Genomic DNA, 19,375 nt, shown 5'->3' with positions numbered 1-19,375 from the left:
GGATTTTATATTTATCTTGGAAAGGGGTGAATGGTCAGAGCCATGATTAGGGAAGATCAATTTGACAGTTGAGTGGAGGATGAACCAGGGAGAGATTTGAGTATTGGGCCAACCAGTAAGCCATTGTAATAGTCCAGATGTGAGGTGATGAGGGGCTGCATCAGAGTGGTGGCAGAGGACATTCAGCAACTGATTGGATGTGGGGTGGGTGGGAGTGAGAGAGAGTGGGGAGTCCAGGATAACACTTATAACCATTTATATCATGTTGGAATTAATTGTTCTTCTAATATTTGATAGGATTTACTTGTAAATCCATTAGTCCTAGGGGTTTTTTTCTTCGAGAACTTGTTTATGATTTGTTCAATTTATTTTTCTGAAATTGGGTTATTTAAACTCACTATTTCTAGTTCTGTGAATCTGAGTACTCTTTATATTTTTGTAAGTATTAATCCATTTCATTTACATTGTTGATTTTCTTTGCATTTAATTGGCCAAAATGATTTCTAATAATTTATTTTATTTCTTTATTCATTGTGAATTCTCCATTTTAATTTTTGATACTGGTACTATGGCTTTCCTCTTTCTTTTGTTTAATCAAATTAGCTAATGGTTTATCTATTTTATTGTTTTCTCTTCCCAAAAAGCAATGACATTGATTTTATGTATTAATGCAGTCTTTTAAAATATTAATCTTTTATTTTCAGAATTTCTATTTCAGTGTTTGGGTTTATTTTTAAGTTTGTTGGTTTTCTAGGGTTTTTTTTTTGTTTTATGCCCAATTCATCGATTTGTTTTTTTTTTTCTATTTTGTGAGGGAAGCATTTAAAAATATTTGTTTTTTTCCTCAGAACTGCTTTGGCTACATTTCACAAATTTTGATAAGTTGCTCATTGTTGTCCTTCTCCTTAATGAAATTATCTATTCCATGACCCATGAATTCTTTAGGATTAGTCTACAATTATTTTAAATATTTTCCTTACAGGCCATTTGTTGAACATAATTTTTATTTCATTGTTATCAGTAAAAAATGTTTTCAATATTTCTGATTTTGTGAGATTTTTATGCTCTAGTTCATTGTTAGTTATTAAAGGTGCCTTGAACAGCTGAGTAATATATATGATTTTTTCTGTTTCCATTCAGCAATCACCAGAGAGCTGCAATAGCTATCTTTTAAAAAATTCATGTCCTTAACTTCTTTCTTGATTATCTTTTGTTAGATTTACATGAGTCTGAAAAGGGTACATAGAGAACTCAAACTTATAGTTTTACAGTCTATTTCTTCCTGTAAACTGATTAACTTTTCCTTTACATATTACAATGCTACACATTTGGTACATATATACTAAATATTGTTATTAATTCATTGTCTATGGCACCTTTCAGCACTATGCAGTTTCTCTATTACTCTTTTATAATGAAGTAAGTTTTTGCTCTCTGGGATCATGATTGTCATCCTTTTCTTTTCCTTTCTTTTTTTAGTTCATGTGAAGCATATAATAGATTCTTTTTTAGCCCTTTATTTTAACTCTGTGTGAGTCTTTATGTTTCAAGTGTGTTTCTTATATGCAACATGTTGTATTTTTATATGCTCTTCTTTTATGCATGGGTTCACCCCATTCACCTTCACAGTTATATTTTTTAATTGTATACATCCCTCTACCTTATTCTCTTATACTTTTTCCTCTTTTCTCTCTCTACCCCTTCTTTACAAAGAAGAGTATTGGGGAGAGGAGTATACTTGATATATCAACGTTCTATGTTTGATGCAAACTGATTCTGCTCCCCTGACCCTCTACTCTTCCCCTCCTGAGTGCCAAATTGCTGGTTATTACCATTTCTTTCTTTCATTTTAAATCCTTCCACCCTCTAAGCTTAGTTTATTTTGCCAACTAATCCCTCCCGTAATCTACCCTTCTTCCTAAAACCTCCTCTCTATTTTCCCTATTAATACCCATTTCCCTGTTGAGTTAAATGTATTGCTGTATCCAACTCTCTGTATGCATATTCTTACCTTCCTTTGACCAGTTCAAAAGAGAGTAAAGTTCAAGGGATACTTTTGAACTTTATATCTCTACCTCTTTTTAAAAAATTATTTTATGTACCCTTCTGTTTGTACTTCAAAGTTTGTACTTAGCCCTGATCTTTTCATCAGAAATGCTTAGAAGTTCTCTTTCTTGTTAAAGGTCTATTCCCCACCCCATCCCCACTCCCACCCCCAACCTTGCATAGGATAATACTCAGTTTTTCTGGGTAAGTTATTTTTGTTGTAAGCCAATATTTTTGTCTTTTAGAATATCAGATTCCATGCTCTCCATTCCTTTTAAGTGGTATCTGCTAAATCTTGTATGATCTCACTATAGTTCCTTAATATTTGAACTCTTTATTTCTGACGGCTTGCAGTATTTTTTCTTTGACCTGGAAACTCTGGATTTTGGCTATCATGTTCCTGGAACCATACTTCCCTATATCTGTCAAAGGCATCACAATCCTGTACTTTTCACCCTCATTCACCTCACATATCTGAGCAGTTACCAAGTCTCATCACTTCTACCTCCACAACATCTCTTGTATCCATCTCTTTCTCTCTACTCACATGGTTACCACTCTAGTTCAGACACCCATCACCTCTTACCTAAACTATTGCAATACCCACCAAATTGGTCTTCTTGCCTCAGATCTTTCCTCCCCTCTCAAATGCCTTCTCACAGCTATCACAGATTCTAAAGCATAGGCCTAACCATGTTGCTCGTCTATCCAATAAATGCCAGGAGTCTCTATTACCTCTAGGATTAAATATGAACTCCTTGGTCTGGCATTTAAATTCCTTTATAACCAGTTTTCAACCCACCTCTCAAGCCTTATTATACATTACATCCATTCCCATACATTATGGTACAGCCAAATTAGCTTTCTTGCTATTCCTTAAATATGACATTCCATCTCCGTTTTCCATGCCTTTGAAGAGGCTTCCCCCATGCCTAAAATGTTCTCCCTCCTCACCTCTGGCTCTTAAGAACCTTCAGTTCAGTTCAAGCATTACCTCCTACCTGAGACTTTTCGTAATTCCCCCTGCCCCAGCTGTTTGTACCTCACCTGCAAAATTACCTTTTATATATTTTGTGTATGTTTATTTTGTATGTACATGTTGCATATACAATGTGTACGTGCCTTTTAGACAATCTATTTTCTTTGAGGACAGGGATTATTTCTTTTTTGACTGTTTACCTAGCATAGTGCTCAGCACAAAGTAGGTGCTTAATAAATGCTTATTGATTGATTGACATGCAGGGCAATTGCCTCAGATCCTCCCCCCCTCTCTCAAATGCCTTCTCACAGCTATCACAGGGATATTCTAAAGCATGGGTCTAACCATGTTGTTCATCTGTTCAATAAATGCCAGGGGTCTCTTCCTCTAGGATCAAATATGAACTCCTTGGTCTGGCACTTAACTTCCTTTATATCCAGTCTTTAACCTACATCTCAAGCCTTATTATACACTACTTCCATTCAAGCATATTATGGTACAGCCAAATTAGCTTTTTTGCTATTCCTTAAATATGACATCCCATCTCCCATCTCCATGCTTTTGAAGAGGCTTCCCCCTGCCCTTCCCCAATTTCCTTTACTAATAAAATGAGAGGGATGGACTAAATAAGTAAATGAATGGATGAAAAAGCATATATTTAGTATAGAAGACAGGTAGGTTTCAAGGGAAAAGATAATGAGTTTTATTTTAGACGTGTTGAATTTGAGATTCTTGAGGAACATTGTGCTTGAAATGTGCATTAGTGATGTTTGATGTGGGGACTGGATTCCAGGACAAAAAGACTAAAGAGAAAAAGTTCCTACTGGTTTCCTGGTTCACTTGACTACCACTCAGTGTCCTTATTCCACCTAGAATGGAACCACCCCTTCCTGCCCTCCAACACCTTCAACATACCCTTTCTAGTAGTGTCCATTGCTCTGAAGTTATCCTCTCTACCCTCCTTCTATGTTCATTCTGGAAAGGTCCTAGTCTTTCCATTGAGAAGCCATGGGTTACCTCTCTGGATCTATCTAAATTTTAAAGGGATTTCCAGAGGAAATTGACCTAAACCAAAGGAATAAATCTCTGGTAGTGGAATCTGCATAATACTCAGGATCAGAAGGGGGTGGGATATTTTAACAGAGGGGAGGGATATTCGCAAGCACCCTCAAATCATGAGGGAACTGGACTATATATGCCCTACGGTCCTTTCCATCTTGAAGTCTGTAATTCTCTATGTTACCATCTAGGCAATTAACATCTTTGCCTAGTCCTAAGGGTCTCTCTGCATAGCAGCAATGACCAAGTACAATCTAGAAAAAACTTATTATCTTTCTGGAAGAAGAAAGAATACTTTGGGGAGGAAGACTATGAGTCCTTTGGTTTGACTCTATCTCTTTAAGCTAAATAAGAAAGTCAAAGAAACAAAAATAAAGATCAGAGCACCAAGAGACCGGCTTCCCAACAGAAAGAAATCAATATTGCATTTCACCTTTCCAAGAGAAGCTCATCTGTTCTTTGCGAACATAATTTCACCCACCTTATGAGCTATGAATATTCTATGCCCAGAGTGCTAATCCTGGAGTCTTCTTGTGAATCAGGGACAGAGCTGGGCACAGAAATCGGGAGTCCTGCCCTTACCCCTTCCCTTTCCCTTCTTTCCTGCTCCTAGGAAAGAATGTGAGCTAGGATTCAGATGGAAGGAGCCATCGGGGATGTGGAGTATGGGGAAGCCCCTGCCCCCAAGAGAGGCAGCACTGCCCTCCTGAGTAAGATTTGGATCTGGATGGCAGGAAGTTGGGGAGCTTTCTCCCTATGGTGCAGTGTGATCAGGACACCTGGGTTCAAATCCTGTTTCTGCTGCTTACTACCCACGTGACTGGCAAATCACCGAGCCTCAAGTTTTTTTGCTTGTGAAAGGAGAGGGGAGGATTTGACCGCAGCCTTTTCAGTTTCCTTCCAGATAGGAATCTATGATCTAAACTGAGGGTGGCAATTGGAGAGAGGAAAGGTAGAGGCCAGGCAGCCAAGGGAGGGAAAGCTTTTGAGGTCATGTGAAACTTAGATGACTCATTCAGGGAGGCCGAGCTCCTTATCCAGGCCACATTCTGGAAGGGTTTATGTCTTTCCCTGCCAAGGCCCCACCTTCAAGGACTCGTTCCTCCCCACTGGGGCTTAGGGAGAATGAATGACGACTACTTGAAAGGAACAATCCCTTCCTCCAGTTCCCCGTGTTGTCACTCCTAGCCCTTAATCTTGATGATAATAGCTAACATTCATACCCACTATGTGCCAGGCATTCTTTACCAATATTATCTCATTTGATCCTTACAACAACCCTGGGAGGTAGGTGCATTATTATCCCTATATTATGGATGAGGAAACTGAGGTAAACAAATTAAACGTCTTGTCTAGGGTCACACAGCTAATAAGTATCTGAGGCAGGATTTGAACTCAGACAGGTCTTCCTGCTCCAAACCTGGTGCTTTACCTACTGTAAAGCTGCCTTTGATCCCAGGGGCTACTCTATGAAATGAGAACATCTTTAGGGTTTGGAGGAATTCATCAGATAATGGTCCTTAGATTGAAAGAAACCTCCAAAAGTCATTTCATCCATCTCTCTGCTTTTAGGCCAGACTGCAATCAAACTGTCCCAGAGAGATGAGAGCATGGCTTAGAATATGCAACATAGAGTTGGAAGGGACCTTAAATGTCATCTGGTCCAGGGGTTCTTGCCTGGGGTCTATGAACTTTAAAAAAATATTGTTGTTAAGTGTATTTAAATGTAATTTATTTCTTTTACAATCCCATGTATTTTATTTTATGAATTTAAAAACATTGTTTTGAGAAGGGGTCCATAGGATTCACCAACTGCCAGGGGTCCTCATATAAGGAGGTTCTTATATTTCTTTGAAAAAAATTTGATAAATTTTATTTTAATAAAGTAGGCAAACATAAATATGCAAACCACAAACATGTTACCTGAAAATAGTTAGCAACAGATAATTCAGAGTATTTATGGATTGAAGCACTTCCCATGTAGCTTGGCTCCTTCCTATGAGAGATATGCTGCTGGAGGTGGGGAGGGGGGGAGAAGAGAGAGAGAAAGACAGAGAAAGAGAGAGAGAGAGAGAGACAGACAGACAGAGAGACAGAGAAAGAGAGAGGAAGAGAGAGGGAGAGAGATGAAGAGAGAGGGAGGGAGAGGGAGGGAGAGAAGTAGACGGGGGGGGGGGGGGGGGGGGGCGGGAGGGGCAGGGTAAAGGCAGAGAAAGAGACACAGAGAGAGTCAGATTTGGGTCTCTTTTAATGCTGTGAGCAGCTAGCTCTTTTTGGCTCAGCTACTGTAATCTTCAATAATCCCACTTCTATCCTTCATGGGGAATCAAGGAACGAACTATTAAGCTCTGGTCACCTGTATCCTTTTAGCAAAAGGACAAGAGTATATATCTAAAATAATCTTCATATTTGTTGATCCTTATCACCTAATCCAGGGAAGCAAGGTGGCACAGTGGATAGAGTGCCGGGCCTGAAGTCAGGAAGATTCATCTTCCTGAGTTCAAATCTGGCCTCAGATACTAACTGTGTGACCCTGGGCAAGTCACTTAACTCTGCTTGCCTTGGGTTCCTCATCTGTAAAGTGAGCTGGAGAAGGAAATGACAAACTGCTCCAGTATTTTTGCCAAGAGAAGCTCAAATGAGGTCATGAAGAGTCAGACACGACTAAAGTCGAATTGCCTCACCCCCTCATTTTAGAGATGAGAAAACCAAGGCATAGAGTAGTTAAATGACTTACACAAGGTTACCAAACTAGTTAGTAACAGAACAGATCCCTAGAGAAGAAGATCCTTCTCTTTATCACTTATTTGAGGGTCTTCCCTACCCTCCATATTTAACCTTAATCCCTAGAACTGAAATTTATTCCTGTGTTTAGCTCCCAGCCTCAGATTTGGAATCATGGGACTGTGTTCACTTCTCTGCTCTGTTACTATCTGTGTGATTTTGCACAAGTCACCCAGTCCCTCCTAGCCTCAGTGTCCTCATCTCTAAAATGAGGGAGATTGGGCTGGACCAGGATTCTTAACCTTTCCTTTTCTTTGTCGCACATCCCTTTGGTGAAGCCTATGGATTACTCAGAATAGTGTTTTTAAATACATAGGATTACAAAGGAAACCAAATATATTGAAATATAATTACTGAAATATCAAACACAAATTTGTAGATCTCAAGGTAAAAACCCTTGGGCTTGATGCTCTCTAAAGTCCCTTCTGTAGCCCTGAATGCTATGATCTCAGCACAAACGCAGGCATGCTGTTGAGGGCACACATGCACACAGGTCCATACTGGTTTGTCTCTGTGCACATTTGAAATCACATTTGACACTGAGTGTTTCATGTCAGCCCAACCACACCTAGGAACTCGTCCTTCTGAAACTACTGGGTCCTTGAAGAATCCTGTTTTCACAGGATTTTTTCACAGTGCTCCTGTTTCTGCAAGTTGATTCCTGGGCACAAAAGTGATCCAAACTATTCCCTCTACCGCCTCCTAAAACAGTGACCGCTGGACTGGGAGAGCCAATATCTTCCATGCTCAGTCTGCCCCCATGTGGAACAACAGGAGAACTGTCACTAGAATTAGTAGAGACTCAGGAAATGGAGTCCTTGCAGAAAATCTGGCCAAAGTACCTCTCAGAAACAGTTTTCTCATCTGCAAAATGGTGATGATAATAATAATACATAAACTACCTACCTCATGGGGTTATTATACGAATTAAGTGAGATTATATATGCAACTTCTAAACCCTTTTATAAATCTCATTATTATAAGAATCATGAAAGGTATTGTGGTCTAGTGAACAGAGAACCAGACTTGGTTCAGAAAGTTCTAAATTCTGTTCCTACTTCTAACACTTACCTTGTGACTTTGAGGAAGATAACAGTCTCTCAATGCCCCCAGTCAACTCTCTTAAGACTATAAGTTGCAGACAGAGAGTTTCTTTAGTGGAAATTTCCTATATCAAATGAAAACACAGGTTCAGCCCTATCTATATATCTATCTATCCAGACACAGACATTGAAGAATCTTTGTATATCACAATTGGAAGAAACACTAGAGGTCATACAATCATTTGCCTGATCATTTCCTCCATATAGCATATCCAATCTTTCTTTAAAGACCAGTGATTGGAGCATCCTATTCCCCTTTTGCATAGCTGTAATCATCAACCAATCATTATTAAGCACCTACTATGTGCTAGGCGTTGTGCTAGAGATACAAATTTAAAAGTTAGTCAACTCCAGATCTTAAGAAACCTACATTCAGTTAGGGGGATGGATAGTACGTGTTCACAGATAAGTAAATATAACATACATTTTTTAAAAAACTCATAAAATAAAAATCATAGTAATGGGGACAGCACTAATAATAGGAGGAAATGAGAAAGGCCTCTCGAAGGAGAAGAGCTTCTTGGGCTGAATCTTGAGAGAAGCCTTGGGTTCCAAGAGACAGACATAGAGGTATAGCCAATTCAAAAACACAGAGGCAGCAGATGACGTGTTGTGTATGGGTCACAGAAAACAGGCCAATTTTGCTGGAGCACAGAGTTCAGAGGAGTAGTACGTAATTAGTTTGAAAGACAGTCTAAAGCCAGATTCTGAAAGGCTTTAAATGCCAAAAAAGGAAGTCATATTTTAACTTAAAAGCAGTGGGGGATCACTGAAGCTTCTCGAGGAAAGGAATGGCATTTTTATGTCTGTAATTTAGAAATATCAATTCTGAAGCCATGTGGATGGATTACAGAGAATGGATTCAGGAAGAATGATGAAGAGGTTGTTGCCACAGTCCAGGCAGGAGGTAATGAGGGCCAGGACTAGGGTGGTTGTGGTGTGGACTGAGAGAAGAGGACAAATGGGAGAGATGTGGAGGAGGTAAAATTAATAAGACTTGCTAAGGGATGGAATGGTTAAGGATGACTGTTAGGAATTTTAAAAAAAATTTACACTGAGCCTGAATCTGTCTCTCTGAAATTTCCACCAATTGCTCCTTTGTTCTGATCTCTGGGATCAAACAGAAAAAGTCTAATTTCTCTTCAACACGATAGTCCTTCAAATATTCAAAGATAAATACTTTAAATCTTCTTTCCCTTGGGCTAAACACCCTCAGTTCCTTTAACTGATTCAGTGCAACGCAGGCCAACAAACATTAATTAAACCTCCTATGGACTGGACACTGTGTCAAACTGAAGATACAAAGACAGACAATCTCTGGCTACAAGCAGCTTTCATTCTCCTGGGGAAGATATAACATGTATCATGTAAGGAAATAGAGAATTATATACAAAGTAATTTACTGGTGGTGGGAGGACCTGGAAAGGATTCATAGGATGTGGCAACTGAGCTGTGCCTCGAAGGAAATTAAAGATTTATGAGGCATAGGAGAGGAGGGCATGCATTTCCAACATGGAGACCACTCATGCAAAAGGCAGAGAGGTAGGAAATGGAATAGCCAACAGGCCAGCCTAATGACAATGGAGAATATGTGAAAGGAAGTAATAAGTATAAATAAAGATATTACAAAATAATATAAAATAATACAAAATAATATAACAATATATCATAAATTATATTAATATAATAATAATTAATATACTGTGATGCTATTATATAACATACTAATATAATAAATAATAATAAACAAATAAGTATAAAGATAAATGGAAGCCATATTGAAGATGGCTTTAAACTCTAGGCAGAAGATTTTCTATTTTATCCTAGGGATCATTGGGAACCCCTGAATATTTTTGAGGAGGGGAATAACATGGTCAGTTCTGTATTTTAGGAATATCAGTTTGGCAGCTGCATGGAGGATGCATAGAAATAAGACCCTGGAAATGGACACGACAGGGGGGTCATCGTGATAGTCTAGGTGAGGAGCATTGAGGATTTGAACTAGGGCTGAAATGAATGTAAAGAGTTGGCAAGTGTTAGGATGTGGGGAGAAAGCGGCAAGTCAAGGATGATTCTAAGGTTTCAAGCTCAAGAAGGATGCTGATATCCCCAATAGAAACAGGCAGTTTGGCTAAGGGAGAGACTTGCATAGCACAGTTTCTAGCCTTTTCAACATTTTAATCTCCCTATCCTGGATGTGCTCTGCTTTGTCAGTGTTCTTCCTAAAATATGAGCACAATACAAAGGTCAGAATATAGTGGAACTGTCAACTCTCTTATTCTGGTCACTACATTTCTGTCAACTCAACTTAAAGTTATATTTGCTCCTCTGACTGACACGTCCTTCAGTTCTGTTGACTTGCAGTCTACTGAAACCCCCAGGTTGTTTTTCACGTGAACGTTGTCTAGATACAGCCCATCTTCTTATACTTGCACATGTGAGACCCTACACTTATCTCTCTTAAATTTCATCTTTCATTGCATCATTCAATCAAACTTTCTGGTTGTCAGTCAAAACATGGAAAGGAAAGGCAGAGAATTCTCATCCTCAGAGGATCAAAACCAACCTCCTCCCCCAAACATTCTTGGCCATGCAAAAGTTTGATATCTTTGAGGTGAAACTTTCTCTGCAAAGATCAAAGTTCCCTAAACCAAAGTCCTATAAAAATATTGTAAGGGAAATGGAAGGAAGAGGTAGATTGTATTTAATTTCTTTGAAAATCTTCCCAGTTTCCATTAGGCCTATGTCCTCATTTCTATTAGACCCTAGACACTCTGGTAATTTTGTTAATTGTAAATGTGTTCTAACTCTGGTGGATAGAAGCCTTATAACAGCAGGGCTTATGTTTGCTGTCAGTCCTATAAAGTTCTCGAAAGTGCTTAGTAAAGGAAGGCTGGAAATTAGGATAGAACAAATACCATAAAGAAGGCGGGGCAGGTCTGCACGATGCCAAGTCACGAAGCACTTCAAGTCACTGCTGCTTCCCCTTCAGGAAACTGGGTGAAGTGGCCTCCTGGGACAAGTTACCTGATTGCCCTCTAGAGGCCAAGCTTAGTACATATGAAATGCTGATAATGAGATCCCCAGATACAGAGAAATGCCTTGCTTAGGCGGCTGCTGCGACAAGAGAGGAAGGTTTATACCAGAATCCAAGTGAATCATTCCTTCCTTCCATTCCTTTCTCCCCAGAGCTATCCCAAATGTGACAACATTCCCAGAGGCCTTCACTGCTTACGCTAATCCAGTCTCCAGGCCCAGCTGCCTCCCTGCCCATCATCAGGGCTTCCTCCTGGGGCCACCCCCCTCCTTAGACATGTGCCTGGGCTGTTTATACCTTTCTAGCAAAGGCACCAGGGGACAGCAAGCTGGATAAGGCAACAGCAGAATGGGCTTTAACCATAGGGTTGAAGGTTAGAAGTGAAGAGAATTTAGAAGGAAGGCAGTTATTGTTAAACCCAGTGAGGCATTTTTAAAAGGGGAAGCAATTTACATATGTTCTCTAGTTTGATCATCATAGCAACCTTGTACGGTAGGCACTATTATTATCCCTATTTTATATTGAGGGTCTGAGACTTGCAGCTTGCTGTGTAGGTCCCCTGGAGGAGTGTACCCCAGACTCAAGGAACTCTGTGGGTCTGTGTCCACTAGAATTGCAAGAAAAGTAACAACCAGAGGTGGGAGGATCTGGAAAGGATTCCTAAGAGGTGGAAACTGAGCTGTTCCTTGAAGAAAGCTAACACAGCTTATAAGGCCCCTTATGTGACTATCTTTACCAGTCAGCCAGAGTACAAGGTTAGTTCAAAGCAAGGCACTTAATAAAATGGCAGCAATAAAAGAAAATATTTTCCACGTAAACTTGGGGGCACATTTTCCCACAAATACACATACTATCAGTAGGAAGAATGGTTAGTCGGTTGGTTGGCTGGTTGTTGTCCTTCATTCTTGAAGAGGACCAAAATGACATCACTATGCTAGAGTCAAGTTTCGATGTGTCCAACTGTGGCTGATCAGACCAAAATGAGCTCAGAATGCTCTACCACAGGTCGAATAGACACAGATAAAGAACAAGTGTGGCAACAACACATTTGTAGAGAGTCAAATCATGCCTCTACCACTGAATCCCTTTATGTGACTGACTACTGAAAGCTGATATGGTCTAGTTACATAATGCTGAACCTGATCCCTAGTGGTATCCCCTGGGCATGTAGTCTCTGTTGGATGTTGCTCCACTGACTCCTGCTGTCCTGGATGGATAGCGTCTGGTGGATACTGCCAGGACCAGCCCCATTGGTCAGGTGGGTGTAGAGCCGGCTTCCATTTTATGGTTTCAGTTGAAGCATTTGATTGTAAGACTATCTCTTTCTCATTAGAAGTGTGGGCTTTTATAGTCTCTCATAGATCTTTTAGGACTTCAGAACTTAAAATCAGAAGGTATATGGAATGCTCACCAAGGGAGTGGGGTCACCTGTGATGATCCAAAGCTCAGCAACCAGGAAGTTTAGTAAAACAAAACAAAACATGCTAGTGCCTGAAAGTACTAATTAGCTAGAAACACATCTTCTCTTGGTTCTAAAGAGTTTTGTTCTGAAAAGCTTGAAGCAATAGATTGAGACTCTCCTGCTCAAGATGAGAGACCTCAGTAGCCAAGCTTTTGAAGGGAGCAAGATAGTTCAATCAGTAAGGGTGAAAAAACCTGAGAAGATTTCATTTCTGTGGCTGTTTGCATTGATGCTAGACATCTAGCTGAGGACTGCTGTTTTCCACCAGATGCTATCCACAGTTGGACACATTGAAACTTGACTCTATACCTGGTCATGAGCTTTTACTTTGAATGATCTTTACAGCAAAGGAAAAAGGGCTCTCAGTTCCCATACAAGCATTTAGGGATTTAAGCCATCAAATATTGGACAGGATACATTTAATCCAACAAAAAACATTCATAGGATTCAGACACATAAACAGTCAGAACAACTAGCCTTCTCTCTCCAATGAACCCTACATTCCCAGGGGCACAAGACATGTAATACTGCCCTAGGTGGAGCCTCCTACACAGAAGACAAGAAGTTGGGACTGTTAGAGTCAAGTAACTCACTCCTTTGGTGAGCCCCACCTCTTAGAGGTGCTATAGAACCTCTGACAAGTCAGTTCCTTCCCCAGATCTGCAAAATTCCCATAATTCACACCATCAGTGAAGGGCAAAGCCTGTCCTTTGCCACTCCACAGCTCTGATTCCTCTTTGGTTCAGGAACTTAATGTGGTCCAGAAGAATGGACAGGGTGTTGACCTTGAAGTTAGGAAGCCCTGGATTGGGATATCACCTTGAACCCTTCCTAGCTGCATGATCTTGAGCAAGTCACTTCTCTCTGCCTCAGTTTCCTCATTTGTAAAACATTCATAATAATAGCACCTATTTCATAAGGTTCATTGAAAGGATTGAATGGGATAATGTTCTTTGCAAATATTAAAGTGCTACATAAGTATGAGCTATTGGTATTATTAACTTTTCTATTGGTTCTAGGATGATTGGTCAAGGAATCGCTCCATTGCTTTGCTTCAGTCCATTGCTGTAGGGCCACATAGTTCCTTGGTTTCCAGAAGGGGTTGCCTGTCTGTGCTTCTGTAAACTAATCCATATGCTTCTGACCAGCTTCTCTCTATCCAGACTTCAAGCTTTGCATTCAGTCTCCCCCTTCGTTTATTCTACTGTGTCTCCTTTGTCAAGGCTAAAGATGAGAGGGCTTGAAAAGGCTGTGGTTGCCTGGCCTTGAACCACATTATTTAACTAATCAATTCCAATTCACATCAAAGAGTTAACTGTGTCAAGAAAATGTTATGCTGTGTCAAGGAGTCATGGCCAATGCCAGAACAGAGTCTTCATCAATGGGTAATGACTCCAGTGTGCGGAGATCTACTACCACTTCCTGGGCTTTGGTCTCAAAACTTGGGAGTCATCTTTGACCCCATCATCTCACTTTCCTTCCCATATCAAGACCTAGTGTAATGAAGTTGGAGGACTTGTGTTCAAATTCTGAGCCTGCCATTTGCTAACTATTTTCCCTTTTGAAAATCACTTTACATTATGGGGCCTTAGGTTGCTTATCATTAAAATGAGGCTGGAATAGACCAGCCAGATGTTGGATATGTTATATCACGTTTTCAACTCCAGTTAGGTAGGGCTCTTATTGAGGTGCCTAGAAAGGTCACCAAGCAATGTAAGTAGTTGTGGTCTAGTGTCCTGCCTTTACCATCTCTATCTGTATTAGTCTTAACTAGGTTATGGTGAAAGGATCCCAGGGATTCTTCAAATTTTGAGGTAGGGTTCCCATATTCCTCCAATGTACATGGAGTTGCCTCCAACTGATGGAGCTTCTTCAGAATTTCAGCAGCATAGTCCCTGAGAAAGGATGCATATGATGGGTATGTGCTGGCAGAAAGAAGTAAGTGTTAAGGGGGCAACTAGGTGGCACTGTGGATATAGTTCTGGGTCTGAAGTTAGAAAGACCTGAGTTCAAATTCAGATACTTACTAGCTGTATGATCTTGAGAAAGTCACTTAACCTCTGTTTGCCTCAGTTTTGTCATCTGCAAAATGGGGATAATAGTGGTGCCTTCCTCCCAGCGTTGTTGTGAGAATCAAATGTAATTGCAAAGCACTTATCTTGGTGCCTGGTGCATACTTAAGTACTATGCCAAGGTTAACTATTATTATTATTATTGATGGACCTGTGGGTGAAGGTAGTTCTTCCTTTTGCTGCAACCCTGCAAACCTTGTGTTCTTGGGTCTTTAGTATCAAGGATGAGAAACGAAATTAATTGCTCTTGTAGTCCTTTGGATTTAGTCTTTTGGTCATCTTCTCCCTGAAACATCTAGCCCTCTTCTGGGGTCAAGGTCTCATGTTCAGCCTTGGTCTTGCCACTCTGCTCTGGCTGCTATTCACTCTAAACAGGCAACAGGTAGAAGAGCCTATGTGTGCTTATATTTGGAGACTTATGTGCAAATACATGTATGTTTGTGCATGTTTTAGGGGGAAGGGAGTTGGGAATTGTACATGTATATAGGCATGTATTAACACCTTTCTACATGTGTGAGGTGAGCGTACTTGTATGTAAACGGATTTATGTATAGGTTGAGCACAAGTATGAGAGTTGGAAGGGGACCTACAGGTTATTGAGCCCTATCTCTACCCAAATAATGAATCCCTTTGACAACATCCCCAACAAGTAGTTACCCAACCTCCTCTTGAAGACCTTCCTTGACAAGGAATTCTCTACCTCTTGAGGCAGTTCATTCTTACATAATTCTAATTATTAGGAAGTTTTTCCTTATGTTGAACTGAAACCTATCTCCCTGTAATTTCCACCCATTGTTCTCCTAGTTCTGCCCTCCATGGATAAACAAAACAAATCTAATCCTTTCTTCCAACATGATAGCTCTTAAAATATTTGAAGCTAGCTATCATGTCTTTCTCTCCCCACAAATCTCTTCTGTAGCCTAAACATTCCCAGTTCCTTCAACTGATTCTCATATGGTGGATTCTGGGCATGCCCTCCCCTCACCCCCACTACTGTGGAAAAGGAGTAGAAACCTAGAAGTTGAGGCCAAGCAGGGAAGCCAGAAGTGGAGTGAGCATTTCACAGGGTGTGTGTGTGTGTGTGTGTGTGTGTGTGTGTGTGTGTGTGTGTGTGTAAGTGTGGGGTAGAAAGAACATTCTCTAAAACACTAGTCATAGACTTATAGTGTTAGAATTCATAATATTAAAGTGGGAAGCGACTAGAAATCATATACTTCAAACTCTTCACTTTATAGATGGGAAGTGCAGAGAGTAGGTCATATGATCCTGCTGGGATCATATCAAAGTAGCTGCAAAGTCTATATTAGAACCCAGGTCTCCTGATTCCCATCCCAAGGTTTTTCCCACTGCACTGAATCCTGGGATTTCCTGGTTAACTTTGCTTCTTCTTCCCCATAGCCCAGGAATCCCAGCCCCAGGAGGGACCTGCCCATCAACTTTAACCATTATGCCACAAAGAAGAGTGTTTCGGAGAGCATGCTGGACGTGGCCCTCTTCATGTCCAACGCCACTCGACTGAAGGCCGTTCTGGAACAGGAACCACCCTCCCCCTACTACACAGTCCTGGTCACCTTCCTCAGCATCTCTCTCCTCTTGCAGGTGGTCATTGGGATCCTCCTCATCATAACTGGTGAGGACCCAGAGATACTGAAAGAGCTGCTTCTTGGTGCATCTGGCACTTAAGGGTTGCTTGAGGGTAGCTAGCAAAGGGGAACGTACTACCTCCCAACACATCCAATTCTACTTTGGGTTAACTAATAGGATGTTGTTCTCTGATGTCAAACCTAAACATACTTCTCTAAAACTTCCAGCCTTTGCCCCTAATTCTCCACTTGGGAGCCAAATAGAACAAACTTCTCTTCCACCTGACAGCTTCCCCTTTTTTTTTTTCTGAATTGATTTTTCCTAGATTGGTTTCAGTTTGAAGTTCTTCCATTTTTAAAGGAACATTTTATTCTCACTGATTGGGAGGGAAGGTGAGGTTGGTGTTGGGGCTTTCCCTCATCCCTTTTACTTTCTCTTGCAAGAAGGGAGCTCAACGTTCCTCCAGAGTAATGCAATAACTCTGCAATGTCAGAAAGACATTGTTCAATCTTAGCATGTCACTGAAAAATTCCCCTTTACTGCTCTATACCTTTATCTAACCTTCAGTCTTCTGTTGAGCAATTTTCTCAAAGTCAACTGGTGGTGGGCAATTTTGTTGCCATGGTCGGCTGCCTGGCCAAGGCTTTGTTGGGAAGATAATACATTTTGCAAACTTTAAAGTGCTATCACTGATGCTGATGATTGTCAAATTTGTGAAAGCCCTTTATAAACTACAAAGTACTATGCAAATGTAAAGTATTATTACAGCCGTTAGACATTACCTAATAGAAGCCCCATATACCGGCCCATTGGGGAGGAGGAGTGAAGGAGAAATTTCAGCCTTCTAACTTCTTTACCCTACCCTATGCAACTCACCTACACTGCTGCACCTAGGGCTCCAGTCTATGGTTCTAGCTTGTGAAGTTCTAAGACAGATGCCCATCTGTGGCCTCCGGCTCTGACATCTCCACCCACTCATCTTCCCCTCCTTTCCAATCCTCTACAGCCCGAGTGAATTTGAATGAGGTGTCAAAGCAACAGTGGCTGAACCAGCTCAACAACGCAACCATGGTCATGGTCTTCATAACCGTCATCATCAACATTTTCATCACGGCCTTTGGGGTGCAGAAGATGGGGCAACCCTGGCCCACACCCAGGCCTCAGTGAATCCAGCCTGGGGCTTAGGTGAGGATAAAGGATGGAGGTTCAAGCACACACATGGTCTGCTCCATGGCCTTTGGGAGTGTGTGTGGGGAAGGCTGGGATCCTTGCTGAACAAGAAAGTACCTGCCTAAACACCAAAGGGGTGAGGCTCGGGAAGGGCCTAAATAAGGTAGGGCTGGGTCAGATTGTGAGGGAGAGCAGCAACAGGGGATGAGAGGAGGGTTTGGGGGCAGGGCCTGTGGCAATTTTCAGGAATTAGATATGAAGGAAACTTCCTTTTCCTTTGCCTTTGGTTGTCAGGGTGAGATACTTGTTCTCTCCTAGACCTAAGTGGTCAGCTTCTATAAGGAATAATGGAAGTAAAAAGTTTTTTCACACCACCCTCACTACCTCCCCAGCTCAGCTCTCTTTGCTTTCCCTACAGGTGAGGACCCTGGAGCTCCTTCTGCTTCCCTTCCCTTTGACTTCTGCCAGCCATGAGGACCTCTGCCTGGCTCAGTGGGCCTTTCCCACAGCACCTGGGAAGGCTCCCAACATAGTAGCGTTAATCCCCAATACAAACTCAAATGCTGAAGCTATCTGGTTCTGTTGGTCAAAGTGAACTCTATACTGGTAGCTGTGCCTGCCTTGTGCCCCGAATGGGGACTCTGTCAACTTTTCTGGTACTGTTCCCCCAAACCCAAGGCTCTGCCACCAGGTGCATGAGTCTGGGGTTACTGCCTCCAAGTCAACCATATCCCTTTCCCTATTCCACACCCATTCTCCTCTCTCTAAAGAGAAAAGAGTGATCTCTAACTATAAAAGTGACCTGCTAAACCAGTATGTGTCATTCTTTGCACTTTTCAGTTTATAAGCTCATAGATTCAGAACTGCACTGCAAGGAACCACAGAGGTTATCTAGTTCAAATCTCCCTCCCCCCCCATTTTACAGATGAGGACACTGAGGCCCAGGGAGGTTTAAGTAACTTGTCCAAAGTCATACACATACAGGTATTAGGTCAGAGGTAGAATCTGACCCCATACCTTCTGACTCGAGCTCTTTCCACCAAACCACACTACTAGTTGTGTATGCCCAGGGCAGTCTTAGGCTTCTTCAGTTGTACCGCCTAGCTCTAGAAAGGAACATACCTAGAACTATGAGACAGAGAGGACTACTAAAATCAGCCCAGTTCCTTAGGACTCCACTGGCAAATAGCTTTTCCCTCCCTACTTGGGCAGCCTTCCACTAGGTGGCTGCCAGGTTGATTTCAGGCACTGTCAACTTTTGATCATTCACGGGTGCATTTATCTCTTTTGTGGATTACCATAGCAAAATTTTAATCAAAGTTTGGCTTTTCCCCAATAGCACACCATTTCCCTTCCAATTTCCCCAAACAGCTGCCAAGACATGCTCAGAGAATGCAAACTGATTTTAATGTTAGCCAAGCGCAACCAGTAAAGTCAGCTTGTAAACTGTGAGAGTTGGAAGGTGCCAGAGAGGTAATCTAGGCCCTCACTTTACAAATTAAGAACCTTAGAGTCCAAGAGCTCAAGCTCACAGAGCTAGAGATTCAACTTGAACCAATGTTGTTTTACTGGGTTTGCTTGTGTGGTCCCTATAGAAAGATCGGATAATCCCAATCCAGATGGAAGTTATTTTTGGTGTATCTGCTGTTTTAAGTCAATCCTAACCATAGCTCCTTCCAATTAATGTGTGTCATCCAGAGCTGACCAAATAGGATTATTCTGGAATAAGTTGTGGTCATTACGCCCTCCAAATCTGCCTGGTCCCATGCTCAAAGCTTCTGGACTGAAGCTTTCAAATGAGAGGCTCAGCGTTCACTGGCTCTAGGTAATAAAAATGAGCTCACATATTTGAGTTCAAAGTTCACCTAGTCCAACTCCCTCATTCTACAAATGAGGACACAGAACATCTGAATCCAAGGTAACACAGGTAATAAGCAGCAGAGCCTGGAGTTGAGCTTTTCTTGCTCATTGGCCCTATTTTACAGATGGGGAAACTGAGGCAGTGACTTGCCCACGGCCATATAGCTTAGGTAGCGTCAGAGCAAGACTACAAGTTTACTGATTTTTCCACTACATCAT

General features: G+C 41.3%; 1 protein-coding gene across 1 annotated transcript in view; it reads left to right on the top strand.

Annotated features, from left to right (window-relative positions):
• NINJ2 (ninjurin 2) overlaps positions 1-17,920 on the top strand; it is a 95,884-nt gene extending 77,964 nt beyond the window's left edge. Inside the window, exons 2-4 of the mRNA XM_036762113.1 lie at positions 15,941-16,172; positions 17,133-17,311; positions 17,715-17,920. Of these exons, the coding sequence (XP_036618008.1) occupies positions 16,019-16,172; positions 17,133-17,293 (315 nt within the window). The 5' untranslated portion in view covers positions 15,941-16,018 and the 3' untranslated portion in view covers positions 17,294-17,311; positions 17,715-17,920. The remainder of the gene's footprint in view (positions 1-15,940; positions 16,173-17,132; positions 17,312-17,714) is intronic.
• The last annotated feature ends 1,455 nt before the right edge of the window (positions 17,921-19,375 follow it).

This window comes from Trichosurus vulpecula, chromosome 5 (assembly GCF_011100635.1).
Source record: "Trichosurus vulpecula isolate mTriVul1 chromosome 5, mTriVul1.pri, whole genome shotgun sequence".
Classification (NCBI taxonomy): domain Eukaryota; kingdom Metazoa; phylum Chordata; class Mammalia; order Diprotodontia; family Phalangeridae; genus Trichosurus; species Trichosurus vulpecula.
The sequence above is the reverse complement of the archived record's forward strand: the minus strand, read 5'-3'. Positions and strand labels throughout refer to the sequence as shown.